At 43.2% G+C, this 18,475-nt stretch overlaps 2 protein-coding genes and 1 long non-coding RNA gene across 6 annotated transcripts; 2 read left to right on the plus strand and 1 right to left on the minus strand.

Annotated features, from left to right (window-relative positions):
• Positions 1-64: 64 nt before the first annotated feature.
• Positions 65-3,969, minus strand: LOC135617090 (glutamate receptor 2.7-like). The gene is made up of 5 exons (XM_065117001.1): positions 3,464-3,969; positions 1,763-3,069; positions 1,362-1,674; positions 864-1,270; positions 65-790 (listed from the first exon to the last, which is right to left on the minus strand). Exons 1-5 carry the CDS (start codon positions 3,753-3,755, stop codon positions 251-253), a joined length of 2,859 nt encoding a protein of 952 aa, XP_064973073.1. The 5' UTR covers positions 3,756-3,969; the 3' UTR covers positions 65-250.
• A 5,801-nt stretch (positions 3,970-9,770) lies between these two features.
• On the plus strand, positions 9,771-10,432 carry LOC135636571 (protein GLUTAMINE DUMPER 3-like). The gene has a single exon (XM_065148348.1). The coding sequence runs from the start codon at positions 9,814-9,816 to the stop codon at positions 10,297-10,299; it is 486 nt and encodes a 161-aa protein (XP_065004420.1). The 5' UTR covers positions 9,771-9,813; the 3' UTR covers positions 10,300-10,432.
• Positions 10,433-11,408: 976 nt separating this feature from the next.
• On the plus strand, positions 11,409-17,874 carry LOC108952375 (uncharacterized). 4 transcript variants are annotated; one of them, XR_010488617.1, is made up of 5 exons: positions 11,409-11,594; positions 11,697-12,051; positions 15,098-15,234; positions 15,359-15,495; positions 16,155-17,874. It is a non-coding gene; the product is annotated as an uncharacterized LOC108952375 (long non-coding RNA). The 4 variants fall into 4 exon arrangements; XR_001977209.2 differs by having other exon boundaries at positions 15,389-15,495; XR_001977208.2 differs by lacking the exon at positions 16,155-17,874 and having other exon boundaries at positions 15,359-16,045.
• The last annotated feature ends 601 nt before the right edge of the window (positions 17,875-18,475 follow it).

The raw sequence follows: 18,475 nt of genomic DNA on the forward strand, positions 1-18,475 counted from the left end.
AGTCAATGTGAAGAATCTATACTTTATTGCAGAGGATCAATCGGGCCAACTCACCCGTCGATGCTTTTCGTATTTATTAAATGTTAAGTTTATGAACAGAATGCCCCCTTGGACTTCAAGTATGTTTACAATTGAGTGGCACCAACTGAGTAATGGTTACATGCCAAGTGACAATAAAAGCATGAGGTTACGAGACAAACGGGAGCAGGACATGAACAAGATCATCATGCTTCCTGGACCTCAGTCATTTCTACGGGCTACTGGGTTCCGTGGAGGACATTTCTTCTTCCGGCGAAGTAAAACTGAGCCGTGAATGATTGGATATGCTCACAGGGCTCAAGGAACCCACCAGATGAGGCAGCGCTGCACCAACTCCGGGTTGCGTATGTTGATTCATTTCCCCAATGTCTATAGCAGCAAAGTCATCCCTCTTCAAGGTAGGGCAAGGCAGAGGCTCGTTGACATCATGATAGTACTTGAGCAGTACAACCATTTTCTTCCAAAGTGAACTCTGCCGCCCAGCTGCAGCTTGTAGCTCATCCCATTCCGTGTAGATGAATCTTGCTAAGAAGATCAACAATGCGAGCACCGAGACAACTCCTGTGATGAGAAAGAGGCCCCCGAAGCTCCTGAAGGCTAGACTCGAAGATGCCAAGTTGTTGCTCTGGTTTGGACAACTTGTCGGATCCCCAAACCATGCCTTTTCGATCTCTGTCATCCTTTCCCCTTCCGTTATGTTTAGGATAGCCCTGGAAATGTCAGACACCAGCGGCGACCCTCTAGGGAAAACCTACAGGACACAAAGATACAGATGCATGTTGAATTCATCTGCAACAAAGGAGAAAGGAGGTATAGAAACTTACGAAGCCGAAACCGTCGGTCTTGTAGGTCGGACCGACCATGGCGAAGTCATCGCAATACTGCGATAGGACGAGCCTGAGATAAGGTATCTCATCAAAGAATGCATCGACCCCTCCGTTTGCGCTCCCGTTGGACAAAGCTTCAGCGTACTGCTCAATCGTGCTGTAGCTTTTGAGCTTTTGCTCTTGAAATCCCATCCTTCTGAGCATACCAGCCACGAATGATCCGTCTTGGTACCCAATGGAGGCCCCTGATTTCAAAAGCTGGTTCACGTCGGTCACCGTCGGCTGAAGCTGCTGCACGGTGAGCATCGATGTCAGGCTCGCTGTGTAGCTCGACGTCAGTATCAGCACCACAAACACCCAGATGATCACCACGAACCGTGTGAGGTTGCTCTGCAGCTTCTCCTCTGGAAAAACACAGAGCAAGACCAAACGAGTTGAATTGGTTGTCATCATCCACTCGGAGTAACGATAGGGGTCATCACGATGAGGACATACTATGCGAAAAGACGAGAATGGAGAAGGCGAAGTAGAAGATGATTCCAAACTGCTCCAGTGGTTTCCCAGCAAACTCCTCGTTCTCCCGGTGCTCGATCACCCAGACCACGAACCCAGTAAACACAAAGAAGGCTAAGCTCCCGAGCCAGAGATCGATGGTCAGCGGCTCCAAGAAGATCCACATGTTCTTGCTCTTGTCCCCCTCCACCGGCACGATCATCGACACTCCTGATTCAGTGAATGGCATTGTGAACTCCACGAATTGAGATCGGTTGGCAAGGATAGTGGTGTCGCCCACCACTGCATCGAAGTTCTGTTCACCATCCCAATTAGTTGGAAGACACACACGATGGTAATCTCATTTATTATCGTTATTCAAGCGGTGTGGCAAGTGAACCAACCTTCAGTTTAACTTGGTAGACGAAGTTGTCGTAAGATTCGGACGAATTGGGGAAGGGGATGTACTCGAAGGGGACGGCATATGGCAGCGAATCCATGGCGGCCTGGAAGACGTCGATGCAGAAGCCGGTGACGGTGGTTCTGTCGGTTGCCGGATCGGTAGTCACCTTCACGAACTGGTCGAATCCGTGCTTGACGGGAACGGCGATCCGGAGCTTCTTTCCGTTGGTGGGCATCTCCCAACCTTTGGGCACGCCCTTCGGCTCGCCCGGCCAGATGACGGACCTCAGGCCCGTATCGTTTGTGGACTCGAGATCCCTCGAGATCCCGTTTCCCTGAATCCAGAACCCGATCGTCCTCCCGCTTTTTCCGTTGACATTGACGATCTCGAAGGCCGACGACTGGAGCTGGCCGTCGACGAGCTGGAACTCTCCTGCCAACCCCCGGAATCGGGTGCCCATAATGGCTTCCAGTAGCGCCGGCCCGGTCTGGCTCACGCCAAGCCGCCCCAAGTCGGTGGAGTTATTCCCGGACTGTAGGCTTTGGAAGGCTGTGCGGGCTGATACCGCCTTTTCGACGGCCATCGCGACGGCGCGGGCCGTGTCGTACGCCCACAACTGGAACACCGTGGGGTCGGTGGGTTCGAGTGTGGGGTTGTCCTGCCGAAACTTCCGCTTGAACCGGGCCGTGAAGTCGTCGATCTCCTCGGATCGGTTCACGTAGGGCCGCACGCCGATCACGCCCTGCATTGCCTCGGCGACCGTCCGCTGATCGAGCAGGTCGAGGACGTCGGTGATCCCATCGGTGGTGATCCACACGTAGCCGTCGTCCATCATGCCCAGCTGGTGTGCTCGCCGGAAGAGGCGGGCGCCGAGGGCGGGGAGCATGTGAACGACGAAGACGCGCGTCTGCATGGTCATGAGCCTGTACAGCTCCTTGTCGAGTTCGTCACTGGTGGCTTCGGTGGGGATGACGCTGCGGTAGGGGACGCGGGCATCGACAGCTTGGAGGGCGTCGATGAGGAAGGGGACGATGCCGGCGCCGTATTCGGAGTCCTCGTAGACGGGGACCGCCTGGCGCCAGCCGAAGTACTGCGTCACCGCGGCGATGGCGCCGACCTGGGAGGAATCGTTGGTGGTGGTGCGGACGAAGAAGGGGGTGTGGGCTGGGGAGAGGGACGGGCTGGACGCCGAGAAGGAGAGGACGGGGACCTGCGTCTTGTTGCCGATTTGGATGACGAAGTCGGCCTCCGTGGATGTCATGGGCCCGATGATGGCCTTCACTTGGACGTCCTTCAGCATCGCCACCGCTGCCGCAAAGCGCAAAGAGTTAAAGAGTTAGACGTCACGCCAAAAATGGACAAAACGCACCTTTCATTCCGCAATTTGGCCCTCGTTACACGGTGGATCAGAGCCCAAGTGGCCACATCCAGAAGGTACGATTTGCTTATTTGTATTTTATTATTTTTAGTAATTCGAACGACGACTTTGACAAGTCCAAGTCAAACATGGTAAATTTGACTTGCAAGCATAGACAACTACGTGACTGGAGTCATTTTTTGCTGATTGCTTGTCATTCCGAATGCAAGTTTCTTTATGGAATCGAAATCTCAATCACAGCCCCCAGTCCGTCTTGGGTTTTCCTAAGTATCTGCTATATGCCGTGAGATCAGTGGTGCCATACTGGGGAAGGGGATTGATTACCTGCTGCCGCTGCCCCGATGGCTTCGTTCTCCGAGTCCTTGACATGTAGAATCACCCTCGTGGTGTAGTTGCTATGGACGGCATAGAAGTCTTCTATCGCCATCGAAATGCTCGTCCGGCTCCTCTTCCCCGGCAAAGACCGAAGGTGGAGAATCACGCCGACGTCCACCGGCACGGTCGAATTCTGCGCCGAAACTAGTACTCCGAAGTCATAGTGGCCGGCGAAGAAAGAGAAGCAGCAGAAGAGCACGAAGGAAGTGGCCAAGAAGGGAAGATGGAGGAATCTTTCCATCTACTCCAACCGCAGCATCCCCCGAGCCAACCGAGTAGTTCTCCCGTCCTTTTAACGGAGGTTGGCTAGAAGAAGAAGAAGAAGGAACAAGTCAAAGTAGGACAAGAATCTAGCGTGTTTGTTTTAGAAATCGGTACAGTAGCTTTGACATATATGGTTTCAAGTGTAAGGAAGCCAGTCCATAAAACCTTGGACTTTGAAGGATTCCGGCCACCGCCTTTGAAACTTGAGGAGAACAAGTGTTGTTCCAGCTTAGAACGGTAAGTGCAGTGCACGAGTCTTTATTGAGACATCCAAGGTCTTAGGTTCAAGTTCATGTGTGAACGTCACGTATATAATAATAATTTCTTTTAAAAAATACTTCCTGCTAAACGCGGTCGATCCAAGACTTTGATGGAAAACTTGGAGTGGGAAGTCTAGAATGATGGTTTTAATTCAAGTTAAAGAAAGCGACCAAGTGTTTGATTCTTTTACGCGAAGGTTATGCCAACCAAGTATTGACATCGATGGTCAAAGTTATATATTATGATTGGAAGAGAAAAACAGAGACGGATTGCTTTCTTTCTTGGGATGTTTGCAGAGTTGGCAGTATCAAATTCATCAATTATGTTGCTGTCGGATTCATTTGAAAGACTTGGGAAGAATGCAGAAGAAGCACAATAATCTCCGTTAGTTATGTGGCATGCAATTAATATGATTGGAAAATTCTAGACCTTGATTTGACTCAGCTAATGGAGAGAAAGAAAGGGACGAGCCTGCAACAAAATATTTGGAGTTTGGTCATGGAGAATATAGCCTCTATTCTATGTTGCTTGTAACCCCAATCTATCGTGAATTAGGATGCGTTCAGCATGACTTCCCTATTATTCGATTACTTCATGTTTTTTATTCTGGATTCGCAAAGTCAACGATTATTTTTTTGATGACAAGTCCAAATGAATGGAGTTGACCTCATTCATGCGTTCTTAGTGTCGAAAGAATAATGTTGTGGTGACGCGGATTGCTTTTCTGTAGCTTCAATAGTGTGTCATCAAACAAATTTGTTTCTTGTTTACTTGGGTATCTTTGGGGACAGAGACGATCCTTGTTCTTGTCGGGCACAGTGTGATGAAGCTTCACGGTGGTTTCTGCGTCTATTCATGTGTCATCATATTGTACTTCTCTAGATTATTTTGTCGTGGGAATGTGTGTCCATCAGATGCTGTTCCATAGTATTGTAATCAGTCGATGAGGAGAGAGAGGATGTCAAGTGGATTCAACGTCGTCATTGCACTGAGACGGGAGGATAGAACGACCGGTTCGTCTCTTTGAGTCCTCCTGCGAGTGCCAACTTGTTCCTATAAAGAAGTTGCCAAGTGCAGAAGGTCAATGGCTGGCAAGATCTCGACATTGTCATGCGGGAATAGAAGGATTTGGACTCGAAAGACAAGCAATAAGACGATATAAGAATGCAGCGGATGCATAGTTGTTGTGGGAAGGAATTTTCATGTCAATCGTGAGATCATCGGCGACAGGCGTAGTCTTATTGTGAGGACGCCCTCTTGTGTCAAGGAATGGCCGCCGCCCCAAGAGAGGAAGGATGTAGAGGTCGCTGCACGAGTTGTGTTAGAAGTTAATATAGATCGGATCACTAAGATTCATTATTGCTCCATCAAAATTTTTGGATGTAATTAATTGGAGATACCGACCAATAGTTGTTGGCGAAATAAAGAAACTAAATTCTACGAAATCTATAATCTGAATATAATTTTTTTAAAGTATTTTAATTCAAGAAAACAATCATGTGAATTTTGGATGATGAAAGCCAAATATGAGTGAGGACATAAAGGTTACTTGGCCAAATATAGTGGAGCTTCTGTAGTTTATAGGGCTGTAAACAGATTGGGATCCAAAGAGAAGAGGAAGGCATGATTCAATTTATTTTATTTCATTCTTCATCCATCAATAGATTAGATAGAAAATTTCTTTTATTCAGCTACCTCTTGATCTTATCACACCGATCATTTTCTACATTCTATAGTATATATATATATATATATATATATATATATATGACACCACATATCAAATAAATAGATATTTGATGAGATCTTCATCGAGAAGGCTTAGGGATGCACTTGGGAACGAGGAAGAGGAGAAGAAGATGAGACTATCGTCGTTAATGCAAGAACAGATACTAAGAATTTAATTCTTCCCATACAAGTTAAGGCAACAAAACTCAACCCATTCGTATAGCAATCGTCCTGCAAATTGGCTTACCAATTTTTCTAGGAATTTATTGGTTCACAGTGATGCGAACAAACAACAATAAATGACTCCTAAGAATGCAATGCAGTCTTTAAGCAAGAGACATGTTAGTGGAAACCCTAGAGATAAATTGCATTGTAAGTGAAGTAGCAGCAGTGAAATGAGCAAAACTTGATGGTTAAAAGCAATGGCTAAACAGGTTGAATCATCAGTTCATCATCCTGTCAAGCATGAAAGAAAGACTTAAAGAGGATAAGTAAGTTCATGGTCTCCTTCTTTCAGGAACAAACATTCTTATATGCATGCTGCTTTCCCTTTTGAATTTTATTTCAACTCTCTTAGGTCTTATCTCTGTAGCTGTGATCAATAAAATCTTTTGAAATTGACTATAATATAAATGATTGAAGTATCATATGAAAAAGCAGCTAGATTTGGTTTTGGATGCCCCATCATATCATATACTCCTCACTTGGCTACCTAAAGGTCCTCTTAAATGAACTCCGATGTAAGCTAACCATTTACTTTGCTAGATTCCATGTCTTGATGTGACATCATATTTAGTTCCAAACATATTCTGCCTTATCTGATTTGTCATTCAACATCAGGTTCTCAGTATGGACAGGTCATAGTGGTCAGTGACAATAACTCAGAATCACAACTTGATGATGCTTCCTACTCTTTCATGCTCTACTATTCTGGAAGATCTTATTCATGCATGGATGTGTCTGTTTAGCCTAAATGAAATGTGGCACCAGCAAATCGAAAACACGGTGTAGGTATCAGCTAACATAAATCAGAGAGTTGAAAGCATGAATGGGAAGAAAGGAAGGAACTCATTGCAGTAACCCTAGTGAGTGCGAGAAGTCACAACAGTAACCTACTTCACCCACTACGTGGTGCGGTGGAGAATGATGTAACATACAGGAGGTGGAGGACAAAGCTTCTTCCCCTGGCGGCCACCACCACCACCACCACCACTCTCTTGTGTGCAACACGTTCTTATCCGGGTCCGTCCTGTGGAGGCAGCTCGATGCCTTCGCCTGGCCGCTCCGCCAATCCGTGTGCGACGATGGCAACGACAACTGCCGCTGCAGCGGCGCAGATATAGAGCCAACGTCGTCGCCCACTCGGGCACCGATGTGTGCGGCGATGGCGACCGTAGCTTCTGCGTTGGTGGCCGACTGGCTGTGGGCGTCACCCACCTGTACACCCAGCGCATACAGCGTCGCCATCCACAGCCGCGATGCAACGATGCCCCCAAGCCTAGTGTCTACCTAATGGCTTCTACTAATTCAATTCTAATATAAATGCTGCGGGAAGATATGCATGATAGGTCGATGTCGTTCTTCTGGATAAACTAGAACAAAGGGAAAGCAAGCAAATAATTCATTTCACAGGATCACCAATAGCGTGTAGGTCCCAAAATGATTTGATCCGGTTGGATTTAGGAGGGTTAATTATAAATTATATTCTATAATTAGTTAACTTTAGTATTTCGATTCTTATATTTTTTAAAAGTTACATTATCAAAGTAAAATATTTAACATCGTTTCTTCTCACGTCATTGACTCTGCTGACGAAAATATTATAGGGTTTACCACTGAGCACGTACTATATTTTCATCGTCAAAATCACCGAAGAAATAAGATTAAATATTTTATAGAGTTCTTAATGTAACTTTCGAAAAGTATAGGGATCAAAATACTAAAAATAGTTAATTACAGAGGATTATTTATAATTAGCCCGATTTAAAGCATATTCATATGTTAAGATTTAGCTTCATCCAAAACATATAAAATAAGCTAAATTAGTCAACAATTTGAGTTATTATTATACCTTCAACATAGCCTTTTCTATCATAAAAAAATATTAAATTCTCATGTTGACTTCCTTTTAATTTAAATTAATAATAAGATATAAAATATTAATTTAACATTGAATCTAAGAAGAAATTAATTAGATCATAGATTAGATATTTTAATTATGAAAGAATATTGATCGTAGTAAAACTAAAATATACAATTTGTAAAGCTATCTCCGAGTAGCACAAGCCACAAGGAAACTCTCTAATGGGGAGGGATAGGAATCAAAATGCAAGCAACGAGCACAAATTCTAAACTTCAAACATTATTCTCCATGCATCATGCATCATGCATCATGCATCATGCATCATGCATCATGATCACGACAAGTCCTATCTTCGTGGAGAAATGGAGTCATTGTGTGGTCGATTCCTTAGCACAGTGGCCGATTCCCCTCCCACGGAAAAGCCTCTGCATTGGGATCCTATTTCTCGAGGTGGTGAAGCGTTCCCTCCGGTATTCCCCACAGGATGTGACGGCCATGTCGACGCCGAATCATCTTCCGTTCAAGTGAGATAGATCACTGCCACGTTGACTTACCGTGAGATCATAAGGCCTACAGTCGTATGTATTGGGGCAATTGGGTGTTGGTGAGAGCAGCGTAGATGCCGAATGCGACGACCACGATGGATCCGATCCACTCCACTCCACTCCACTCCACACCTTTTTGAGTGGGGGGGATCATACGTTACGTTGTTGGATCTTAGTTAAGCGTCCGTCCGTCTTGTGTGCAAGAGGAGTGGCCAAGTATCCGAGACTCGTGCTTGGTGTTTCATGGGATGAGTCGTCGTCAGGTGACAACCTGGACCACATGATCGTTGTCTGGTTCTGTTTGATGACACCCTGCAACATGCCCTAATCGCTGATGCCGTCCTCCTCCGGAAGAATGCTTAAAAGAAGGAGAGCTCCGTTCGAGTTGATGCCGAATGCTGATGTCATAAACCGAGAATATTCATCACATCAATATGTATACGATTAGATCTCAAATGTATGCTTTAAGTAATCTTATTGATGACGATAGTAATTATGATAAGACTCGGCTGACGTCAGTCGACGCCTCATGCCTCGATCGATGTGACTGTACTCGATCGACCGAACCGGAACACCGGCCGAGACGCATTAACGCCTACTCAGGCGTGATTCTTCACGTCACGCCAATGCCCATGTCAGACGCTATCAACCTGCCTCCTGCAGGCGGGCACATCAAACAATAGTAAGCTTCCCTATAAATACCCTCTCGTTCATCAAAGAGGGGGGGACCGAAGGGACGCAGGAGAGAACACTCCAGGGAGACATCTCAAACTTTTCTCCTTTCTACCCCCTCCATCTTCTACTGACTCGATCGTCGGAGGGGTCGGGTTGAGAGCCTCCCGACCCGACCTATGTGCAGGACTGTAGACGGAGCACGTGCCCAGCCGAGGAGTCCCCTTCGGTAGAGTCGGTCGACCCCGTCCTGATCGGACCACCGCAGCCGACCACCTCGGCAAACCCGAGGGCCGCATCGGGAAGATCCCGCCTTTCGGACCCGAACCGAGTCACGGCTCAAAGTTGTTTACTACAACACTTATAATATCGAGTTCATACATTTTATTTTTTCTTCTTATGCATGAAGTAATCTTATAATGTATGACTTGCCAACATCTTGCAGTCCCCTTCGCTTTGGTCCCTCCAATTGTTGATGTCGTCACCTTCCGAATATGATGCCCACTTCCCATCATTCATCCCCCCCACCAAACCAAACCACAAGTAATCGGAGACATGGAGGCAAAAGCGTCCCTCACACTCCTCTCTCTCTCTCTCTCTCATTATGATTAACGTAAGTGTTTGCTATGTAATGACAACTTTAATGATAACATAGTCCTCCGCTTTTCCTGTTATAAATATTCGTCCCCTCTTCCCACCTCCCGTCAACTTCTCTCTTCTGTGGACAACGGAGGGATACGTCCAGGATGAGGGCTGGGGCGGGTTTCAATGCGACGGCGGTGGCGGCGGCGGCCGCGCCGGTGGTGACGGGGGGAGGCGACCACTTGACCTGGCACTCACCGGTGCCGTACCTCTTCGGCGGCCTGGCGGCGATGCTGGGCCTCATTGCCTTGGCGCTCCTTATCCTTGCTTGTTCGTACTGGAAGCTCTCCGGGTACCTCGAGGGCGGCGAAGACACGGGCAGCGGCGTCGAGCTGTACGTCAAGCCCGTCGCGGCGCCCACGGTCTACGAGGAGAAGGTCGTGGTGATCATGGCCGGCGATGCGAAGCCGACGTTCCTCGCCACGCCCATGTCGACCCGGGCGTCCTCTTATGGTGATCGAAGCTCTCAGAACGACGATGATGATGATGATCACGATGCGAAGAAGAAGGAGGAGACTGGAAATGAGACGATGACGAAGACGAAGGACCAAACCCAAAGCCACCGTGAGAACCAGGACGCACAAGTCTGAGGCTCCTTTTCCCTTTGTCTTCTCCTTTTATTCTTCTTCGAGCCATCAAGGCTGTAAAATTTTCAGGTGAAGATGAAACAAAGAACTGACCTTTTAGCGAAAACAAATCAAAATGATCTCTTTTTAATTGAAACTATTCCGTCCGAATGTCGGATTCGATGAGGAACCGAGAAGAAGGTTGAAGCTTCGCTGACTTGTCCTCTTGCATCTGTGAATGTCACTTTTCTGGTGGACTTCTTTTAGTGGGACGGAAAAAGTTGCACGTCATGAGTTGGTGCAGCTCGTGACTCGTCTTTCTGGTGGTTCGTCTTCAGCTGGCGAACCGCACAGCGGTGGCGGTGATGGCGTTCGGACAACTCGTCGGAGGACACCGGATGTTTGGTTATGATTTGGGTTCGAGGGAGAGGGAGAGGTTGGACCCTTTGCTAACCCAATTCCATCGAATTACGTTATTTGATGGACCGCATTTGAGCATCTCCCCGTTTGGATTCACTTGCCGATGGATCGGTAGAGTACGTATAAGAATATATATATATTAGAGATTATATTGTTAGTTAATCTTTATCCGACATATGACTATCACTTGATGCTTAAGGTTGAAAGGAGAAGACAGGTTATTTATTCTTTACCCATTTACGTATATAGATAAGGGTCTAAAATAAATTATTATAGACTATCTTCTAATAGAATATTTCATGAAAATTCATCTTTAAAACAATAAGAGAGGGATTACCTGTTTGACCATTTATGTTTACACTCATATACATTGGTTACTAGTTTGAGTATCGGAGAGATCGGTCGAAAAACTTATCTCGACCATAGTCTTCATTCAGGTAATATTTCGAGAGTTTAACATTTTTATCTCGGAGACAACTCGGATAATTCTATGAATACGAATTCGAATTCGAATCATGTTAGAGTAATCAAAACATCAACAATTTCCTCAACTATATATATATAAAGCCGATACTTCCACCGGTATATGCATCATTTTGAATTCGAATTTGAATTCAAATCCGTGCCAAAATCGTACCTTCTTCGAAAGCAGTAGGAGATGGACGGTCGAGATGAGACATCGACGGGTGATCACACGAGTAGCAGAGGTGACAGCAAATCGGCGGTGGGTATGTTGCTGCCCTTTCTTGAACGCTTTCCCGCTAAGGTCTGCTCCGATTTCAATCTCGGATTAGGGCTTCCGATCCTCTGGTGACGGGTCTTTGAGGCCTCTAGTTGGTCTCGAGAAGACGCCTGTCGCATCCTCGAGCGAATCGCGAAGCGAAGCCCTCCACGATCTGGTAATCCATTCGAGGGCGTTTCCCCCACTCCACGACATCATTGTAGTTTCCGGATAGCTCTTGCAGCGCTAACTAGTCCGTAATCTTCTGATCCATTTGTAGGATAGATGGTTGATTAGCAGGAAAGTGCTGCGGATGCTTTGGATTTGTGTCGGAGTTGTTACTCGACCAGAAGATTTGGATTTTCTGATGCTCTTTTTTTTGTTGGATCTGTTTTTTCCGATGATCCTTGGAAAATTTTGTCATGGTGATTACCTTAATCTTTTTCCAGACATGAAATTTTGAGAACTAAATGACCGTATGTATCTTGAAGACTAGTACAGGAACCGGAGGAACAGGTGATGGGAACATCTGGTACCAGGCTGCGATTCTTTGCTCCGGGAAGATTCACGTGTGGGTTTTCTTGCCGACCTCCAGCATTAGTCTCACAGTCTGCACTAGCGGTAGTGCGAAAAGGGTATGTGCTGGGACTCCAATACCATCTGGATTATAGTAGTTAGGCGGGAATGATACTGTTCGGCGTGCTAGTTGGTCAGTCCTATACGATGATGCTTTTGCTGTAGAGAGGAGAATGTAGAATTATACATTCACTGGATCTGGGTCAAATGAAATCTTGTGTCCTAGAAAGTGACAGTAGCTTCTTTGAACGCCTTGATTCTAAGGTGTTTCTACAGAAAAATCCGATGCCAAAAGCAAGTGCTTGGTAACTTGAAGGGGCACTAGTAGTGAATAGATAAAATCCATCACATGTTGCAACTACATGCACAGGATTTGCAGGGGCCAGCAAATGGTTGTCTGCTTATAGAATTAGCAGCAAGACCTTCGGTCGGATGCATTGTAAGTGTGATACAGCCCCTGAGATTTACTTCTAGCGGTGGCTTATGGCCTCGCTAAAAGTTTATTCTCCAATGGTTGTTGATGTAAGGAGCCTGCTGTACAACCCTACTGTCTCGTATTTACTACAAGATAGTGTGGCTTATTGTCTTAGAAATAGCTACTGAAGGTCATATTTGCCTTGCAAGCTCTGTTGTGTAAACACTAATAGATCCATTCAAAGTTTTGACCGAATTAATCTGTTCTGTACATGATATTCACACCAGGAGTCTAAGATTTTCCAATCATATGAAAATTTTATTGTGCATTATTTCCTATTAAGAGCTTCCCCATTCATAAAAAAAATTGTGCAAGTGCCTGCTATAGTATAACTGTAGATCTTATTTTGAATCAAGGCTTATAATCTACATTTGATACTAGTTTCAATATTTTGTCAAACCGATATGGTATCAGCATATCAGATAGTATACAAATCTGTACAGCTTCTAGTACTGAAAGCATAATAGTAAAATGACTACCAATTGATGCTGAGCTGTGTACTGGTCCTCCGGATTGATAAAGGCCTCTTAGTGCATATCAGGCCAATCGGGTATTTGAAACCTTGCTTTCAATCTTTTTTTCATTCCATCCCCATACTTACTCATATGAGGTGGCTCTCTCGTGAATCTTATTTCTGCTGACCTCACCTTTAGGCTCCCACAAGTCAGGTTTAAAAGAGAACCACTTCATATGAGAAACTCTAGAAATGGAACTTTGGTATGTGGATTTTGATCTCTTTTCTAACAAGTCCAGTGGCCCCTGGGTTAATTTTTATTGTTCTATAGATCAGGTTTAAAAGGGACCAGTTAATTGTCTTTTTAGTGCTTATATGATGGCTTGTTTCAGGAATATGTGATATGAAGGTTTTCATGGTTTTGAATAGGTGATCTTTTGTCTATGAAACTTGAAAGGCTTTCACATTGTTTTTAGATTTGGTATATGCAGGAGATGCTACCGGTGAAGAGCCAAAATGTGAATCTGAAGCATTCGCTTTTACTTGATGTTATTTTTCTGAAATATCCTTTAGAATATCACACTACAAAACACAACGACAAAAAATATCCTTGTAGGTGACCACAAATAGTTGGACATGTCTAATGGGTTATACAAAAGAAATGGGGGATGCTATAAGTGTTGAGGTGGTTCTTGCAGCCTATATAGCACAATTTCCCACTGTTGTCTTACAGCAAAAGCGAATTGAAATTACATCTTTATAATTTTTATTTTTAGCTTATTGTCACTATCTCCATTTGAGTAGTAGAGAGGCATGAAGCTTGCATAAGGATCCTGCATGAAGCTTCTTGTCACTATCTCTCATCTTTGTTCTGCCTTTGTGGCCAAGAACAATAATGGCTAATTGTTTCGAGTAATTAATTGCTGCCGCCGAAGCAAATCTATCAGATCCATTTCTCTTATGTTTTTTCATTTACTATTTTAGTGGCTAAAATTGATTCGAGTTTGAGACTCTAGTCATCTGATGACCGCGGCAGATGGTCATGCAAAATGAGACCCTTGAGCAATGAAAACCTAGATGCTCTAATGATGTACCTCCTTGAAGACTGAAAAGTCTGGAAACTCTTGGTACATGAAGCGTTGGATTTCCTATAGCACATATGTAAGGCTGCACAAAGCTGCTCTGTGACCAGATTGTATTGTCACCATCTGGAACAATGCAAGTCACCAGTAGTGAAGAGGTTATTTTTTGAAAAAAATTGAGAAGATCTGTCTAATTGATTGATATTTTTTGCTTTGCCCTATATACTACTTCATACTCAACACAAGCATCATGATGTTTTGGCTCAAAGGTGCTTATAATCCTTGTAGGATTGAAGATATTTATCATTATTCCATAGGTCAGATTAAGAAAACAACAGTTATTTATAGATTGCTTTGTTCTTTTTACCATTGAAAATATTTAATATGGTCACACATGGTTGATAGCTCTAGATTGTCTTTTTTCTTGTCTGTAAATTTATTTTTCTTCCAATTGTTTCTTTTGTATATGGAGGGGGCCTGACTGTTGAATTCCAATCATATCTTTGGAACATTGTTTTACAGTTTATGTTGTCTTCTTCTGAATAATTGATTTGGATTGGCAAATCTGTATCCATATTCATCAGAGCGGCAAAACCTTTTCCATAGTGGATAATGAAATTTTAAGTGAGAACCACTGACAAGATCTTTAGCGGCCAAAGAAACTGTTTGACACCAGATCTGTACACATCATATATTTGAGATTTTATTTGCTAAGGCTGTATTGAAATATTGAAAATGACTGCTGCCTCAAACTTCGGGTAATTGTTCTTGATCAGTCTACTTTTCCTTGAGATGATTAGTTTGCTTGCTAAAGCAATATGCTGATGCTTCTTTTTGTCAACTTAAGTTTTGCACATCAATCAATTTGTTTCAAAGTTCAGCTTGATGTGTTGATATACATACTATCTTATGATATCAGACCTATAAATTTTATTTTGTTCGTAACACAAAATTCCCATGTTTAGTACTTAAAAAATGTAAGTTGGTGATGCTGACATAGTTTTAGGTTGAAATGCCCTTAAAAATCATATGTAGCAGCCTTTTGCAGTTCATATTATGTCACTGTTTGATCGGTGTTTCCTATTAAACATCAGGTTTTTGATACTGTGTTGGCCATCCACCTACAACCTAGCAGCTGATGCTGAACATTTCCGAAACTCCCAAGCACAACGGTCCTCCTGTCTCAGAATGGCTATGGGATGCCATTTGTGGTTGTGCCGCAACCATCAAGGTAATGCCTTCTAGATGTTTACAACAGCTGTTTACCTCACTATCACTTGATCTTAAGGTTTGCCAAATAGCTTTATGCCGACTTTGCAAAGCCATGGAAAAAGTGACAATGTCGTGATGCTCAGGAAACTCATCAAGGACCAAATCTTTTGCAGAGGGGACCGGTGATGCATATCTCCACGGTAGCTGTTGATGATGATGTTAATCCATGCACTCCATCATCCGTCGCCATCCTGGAATGGCACTGGAGGAGGCCCCCGCGGTACGTGGAAATGAAGTGTATCAGCAGTAGTTGTCGTTTTCATTCATATGCTTGTTGTGAGCTGGATTGAGATGAGGCTGATGATTTAAGCAAAAAGGCCTCGCGTAGGGGCACTTGGAAGAATCTGATCCACTCCCACCAATCCGATTCTCTCGTAGCCTAGGAGCTACAACACCAGGCAAGCGCCTATGAGTTGGTGGAATCTGAACCGTCCGTCTTGAAAGGTACACATGATGGACGGTCGGGATCCACCCCAATTTGATGGAACTAGGATTCTTGCATCTTTTTCTTTATGCGCATCGCCTTCCCCTGGTAGTATGAGGTGCCAGCTATCGGGTTTCTAGGCTGTGAGAAGGTAGTGGGCTCAACACAACTTGGTTCATTTTGCCGACATATCTATCAAGGATTTTGGTTACGTGAAGTAATGCGATGCACACCTCAGATCAATGGGCAAAGTGATGAATCATCATCTTTCTTTCTTTTATTGCGTCTTCTGTCACTTGTAATTACACAAATTTGTAGAAAAACTATAATATTAAAATTAGTGCAATTTCATATGCAAGCTTCAAAATATATAAATATTTCATTTCCACTAGATGCAATTATATATCCTTGATTATTCGTGCGAATTATCTAACTCTATGTATTCTTTTAATCAGGGCTGAAGACTGCTTTAAGATTTTACAATGCGTGAACTGCAGAATGATTGTCCTGTTTCTGATATGGACATTCCTCAGCTCGCGATGTCTTGTCATCGGTCATGGTTTCTTTTGAACAGGCTTCGATTGGGTATATTATATTCATATCTCAGAGAACAAAACAGGTCAGTACTTTTTGTTTCCTTAATGTTCTACCCTATTCAAAGTGGAGTATTTATTTACTTGTTTTGGCTAGAATTGCACTATTTAGATTAATTAAATGATACCAGAAGCTTTTTTTTAATGACTTAAATAACCTAATATCATTTTTCCTTGCGTGCTGGTTGCGTATGTTTATTAGCTTTATATTAGCTTTATATGGTTATTATTATGTCTATTGTGTATGTTTACATGCTTCTTATTTGTAGTGGCACACTTGTTCGAATAATCATGAAACAAAATCACGCAAATCCTTGCCTGCTGATTAATCTAAATTTTTTGGGTTTATACTCTTCATCCCGATGCATTCAAGTCTTTAGTAGTACAGAGTGATCTATATATATCTATTAATCTTCTTAAATTTCACATGAAGTTGAAGATCATATGCGTCTTCGTCTATGTCCACTCACGCAACTTCTACTTGAACACCTTAACTTGTCCTGTCTTGATATGTGGTGGGAAAAACATGTTAAAGCGGAATAATTCTTTCTCTCTTTGTGTATCAAAATAGGTTTTTTATCAAAATACCAACTTGATATCCAAATGCAAATATTAACCAGCATAGCATAAACAATAGAGCAAAAAATAAATCACACAGTGAGACCAAATCTTTTAATGTGGAAAACCCAATGTGGGAAAAACCACGGGACCGTAGTCCACCTCAAACTTCCACTATCAATAATAATGATAACGAGTTTACAGTAGGTCTTCTCTAGAATAACTAGAGCATCAGAATAACATTAAGATCATAGATCTTGGCTCAAGAAAAGCATGTCTTTATCATGTCGGATGGATCTCCTCAAAAAAGAATTCTAAGTATATATTTCCTGTTTCAAGCCCGATTCCTGTAGAAACTTTTTCATCCATAAAGTTTCCTTACAGGCTTCAGTAACTGCTATGTATTCTGCTTATGTGGTTGATAGAGCAACACATTTCTGTAACTTAGACTGCCAAGAGACTGCTCCTCCTGCAAATGTTATTAAGAATCCCGAAGTGGACTTCCTGGAATCAGTATCACCTGCCATGTCTGCATATGTGTAACCTTATAACACAGGTTCATCACTGCCAAAACATAAACACAACCTAGAAGTACCTCTTAGATATCTTAATATCCATTTCACTACTGCCCAATGTTCCTTTCCAGGATTTGAGAGAAATCGGCTGACAACTCCAACTGCATGAGCAATATCTGGCCTAGTACAAACCATATTATACATCAAACTGCCTACTGCAGATGAGTAAAGCACTCTGGACATTTCTTCTTTTTCTTTCTCACTTGTAGGATATTGTTTCGAACTAAGCTTGAAATGACCTGCAAGTGGGGAACAAACTAGTTTGGCTTTACTCAAGTTGAATCTTTCAAGAACATTTTCAATATAAGTCTCCTTAGATAGCCAAATCTTCTTTTTCTTCCTATCACGAAAAATCTTCATGCCAAGTATTTGTTTCACCGATCCCAAGTCTTTCATGGCAAAAGACTTACTTAGCTCTTTTTTAAGCTTTCCAATTTTTTCAATATCATGGCCAACAATCAGCATATCATCAACATATAGTAGTAAAATAATAAAATCATCATATGAAAATTTCTTCATAAACACATAATGATCAGATGTGGTTCTATCATACCCTTGGCTCATCATAAAGGAATCAAACTTCTTATACCATTGTATAGGTGCCTGTTTGAGTCCATATAAGCTTTTCCTAAGCTTACATACAAGATTTTCTTTTCCCTTGACTTTGAAACCTTTTGGTTGCTCCATGTAAATTTCTTCTAAATCACCATGAAGAAATGATGTTTTTACATCAAGTTGCTCAACTTCTAAATTCAAGCGAGCAGGCAAACCAAGAACAACTCGGATAGAGGACATTTTCACAACCGGAGAAAATATTTCTTCAAAGTCAATACCTTTCTTCTGACTGAATCCTTTCACAACTAGTCATGCCTTGTATCTCTATTGTGAGCTATTACCTTCAGTCTTCAATTTGTAAACCCACTTATTCTTGAGAGCTTTCTTCTCTTTAGGCAACTTTACCAAGTCATAGGTGTAGTTCTCAAGCAAGGATCTCATCTCTTCTTACATGGCTTTAACCCACTCGTTCTTATTCTCATGTAGAATAGCTTC

This window comes from Musa acuminata, chromosome BXJ1-3 (genome assembly GCF_036884655.1).
Source record: "Musa acuminata AAA Group cultivar baxijiao chromosome BXJ1-3, Cavendish_Baxijiao_AAA, whole genome shotgun sequence".
Taxonomy (NCBI): Eukaryota; Viridiplantae; Streptophyta; class Magnoliopsida; order Zingiberales; family Musaceae; genus Musa; species Musa acuminata.

Excerpts from the sequence above, each read along its gene's own strand:
- LOC135617090 (XM_065117001.1), bottom strand. The coding sequence starts at position 3,755 with ATGGAAAGATTCCTCCATCTTCCCTTCTTGGCCACTTCCTTCGTGCTC. Across the intron at positions 1,271-1,361 it reads CATTCTCGTCTTTTCGCATA|AGGAGAAGCTGCAGAGCAAC; the intron begins GTATGTCCTCAT and ends GTGTTTTTCCAG. Across the intron at positions 791-863 it reads AGACCGACGGTTTCGGCTTC|GTTTTCCCTAGAGGGTCGCC; the intron begins GTAAGTTTCTAT and ends TGTGTCCTGTAG.
- LOC135636571 (XM_065148348.1), top strand. The coding sequence starts at position 9,814 with ATGAGGGCTGGGGCGGGTTTCAATGCGACGGCGGTGGCGGCGGCGGCC.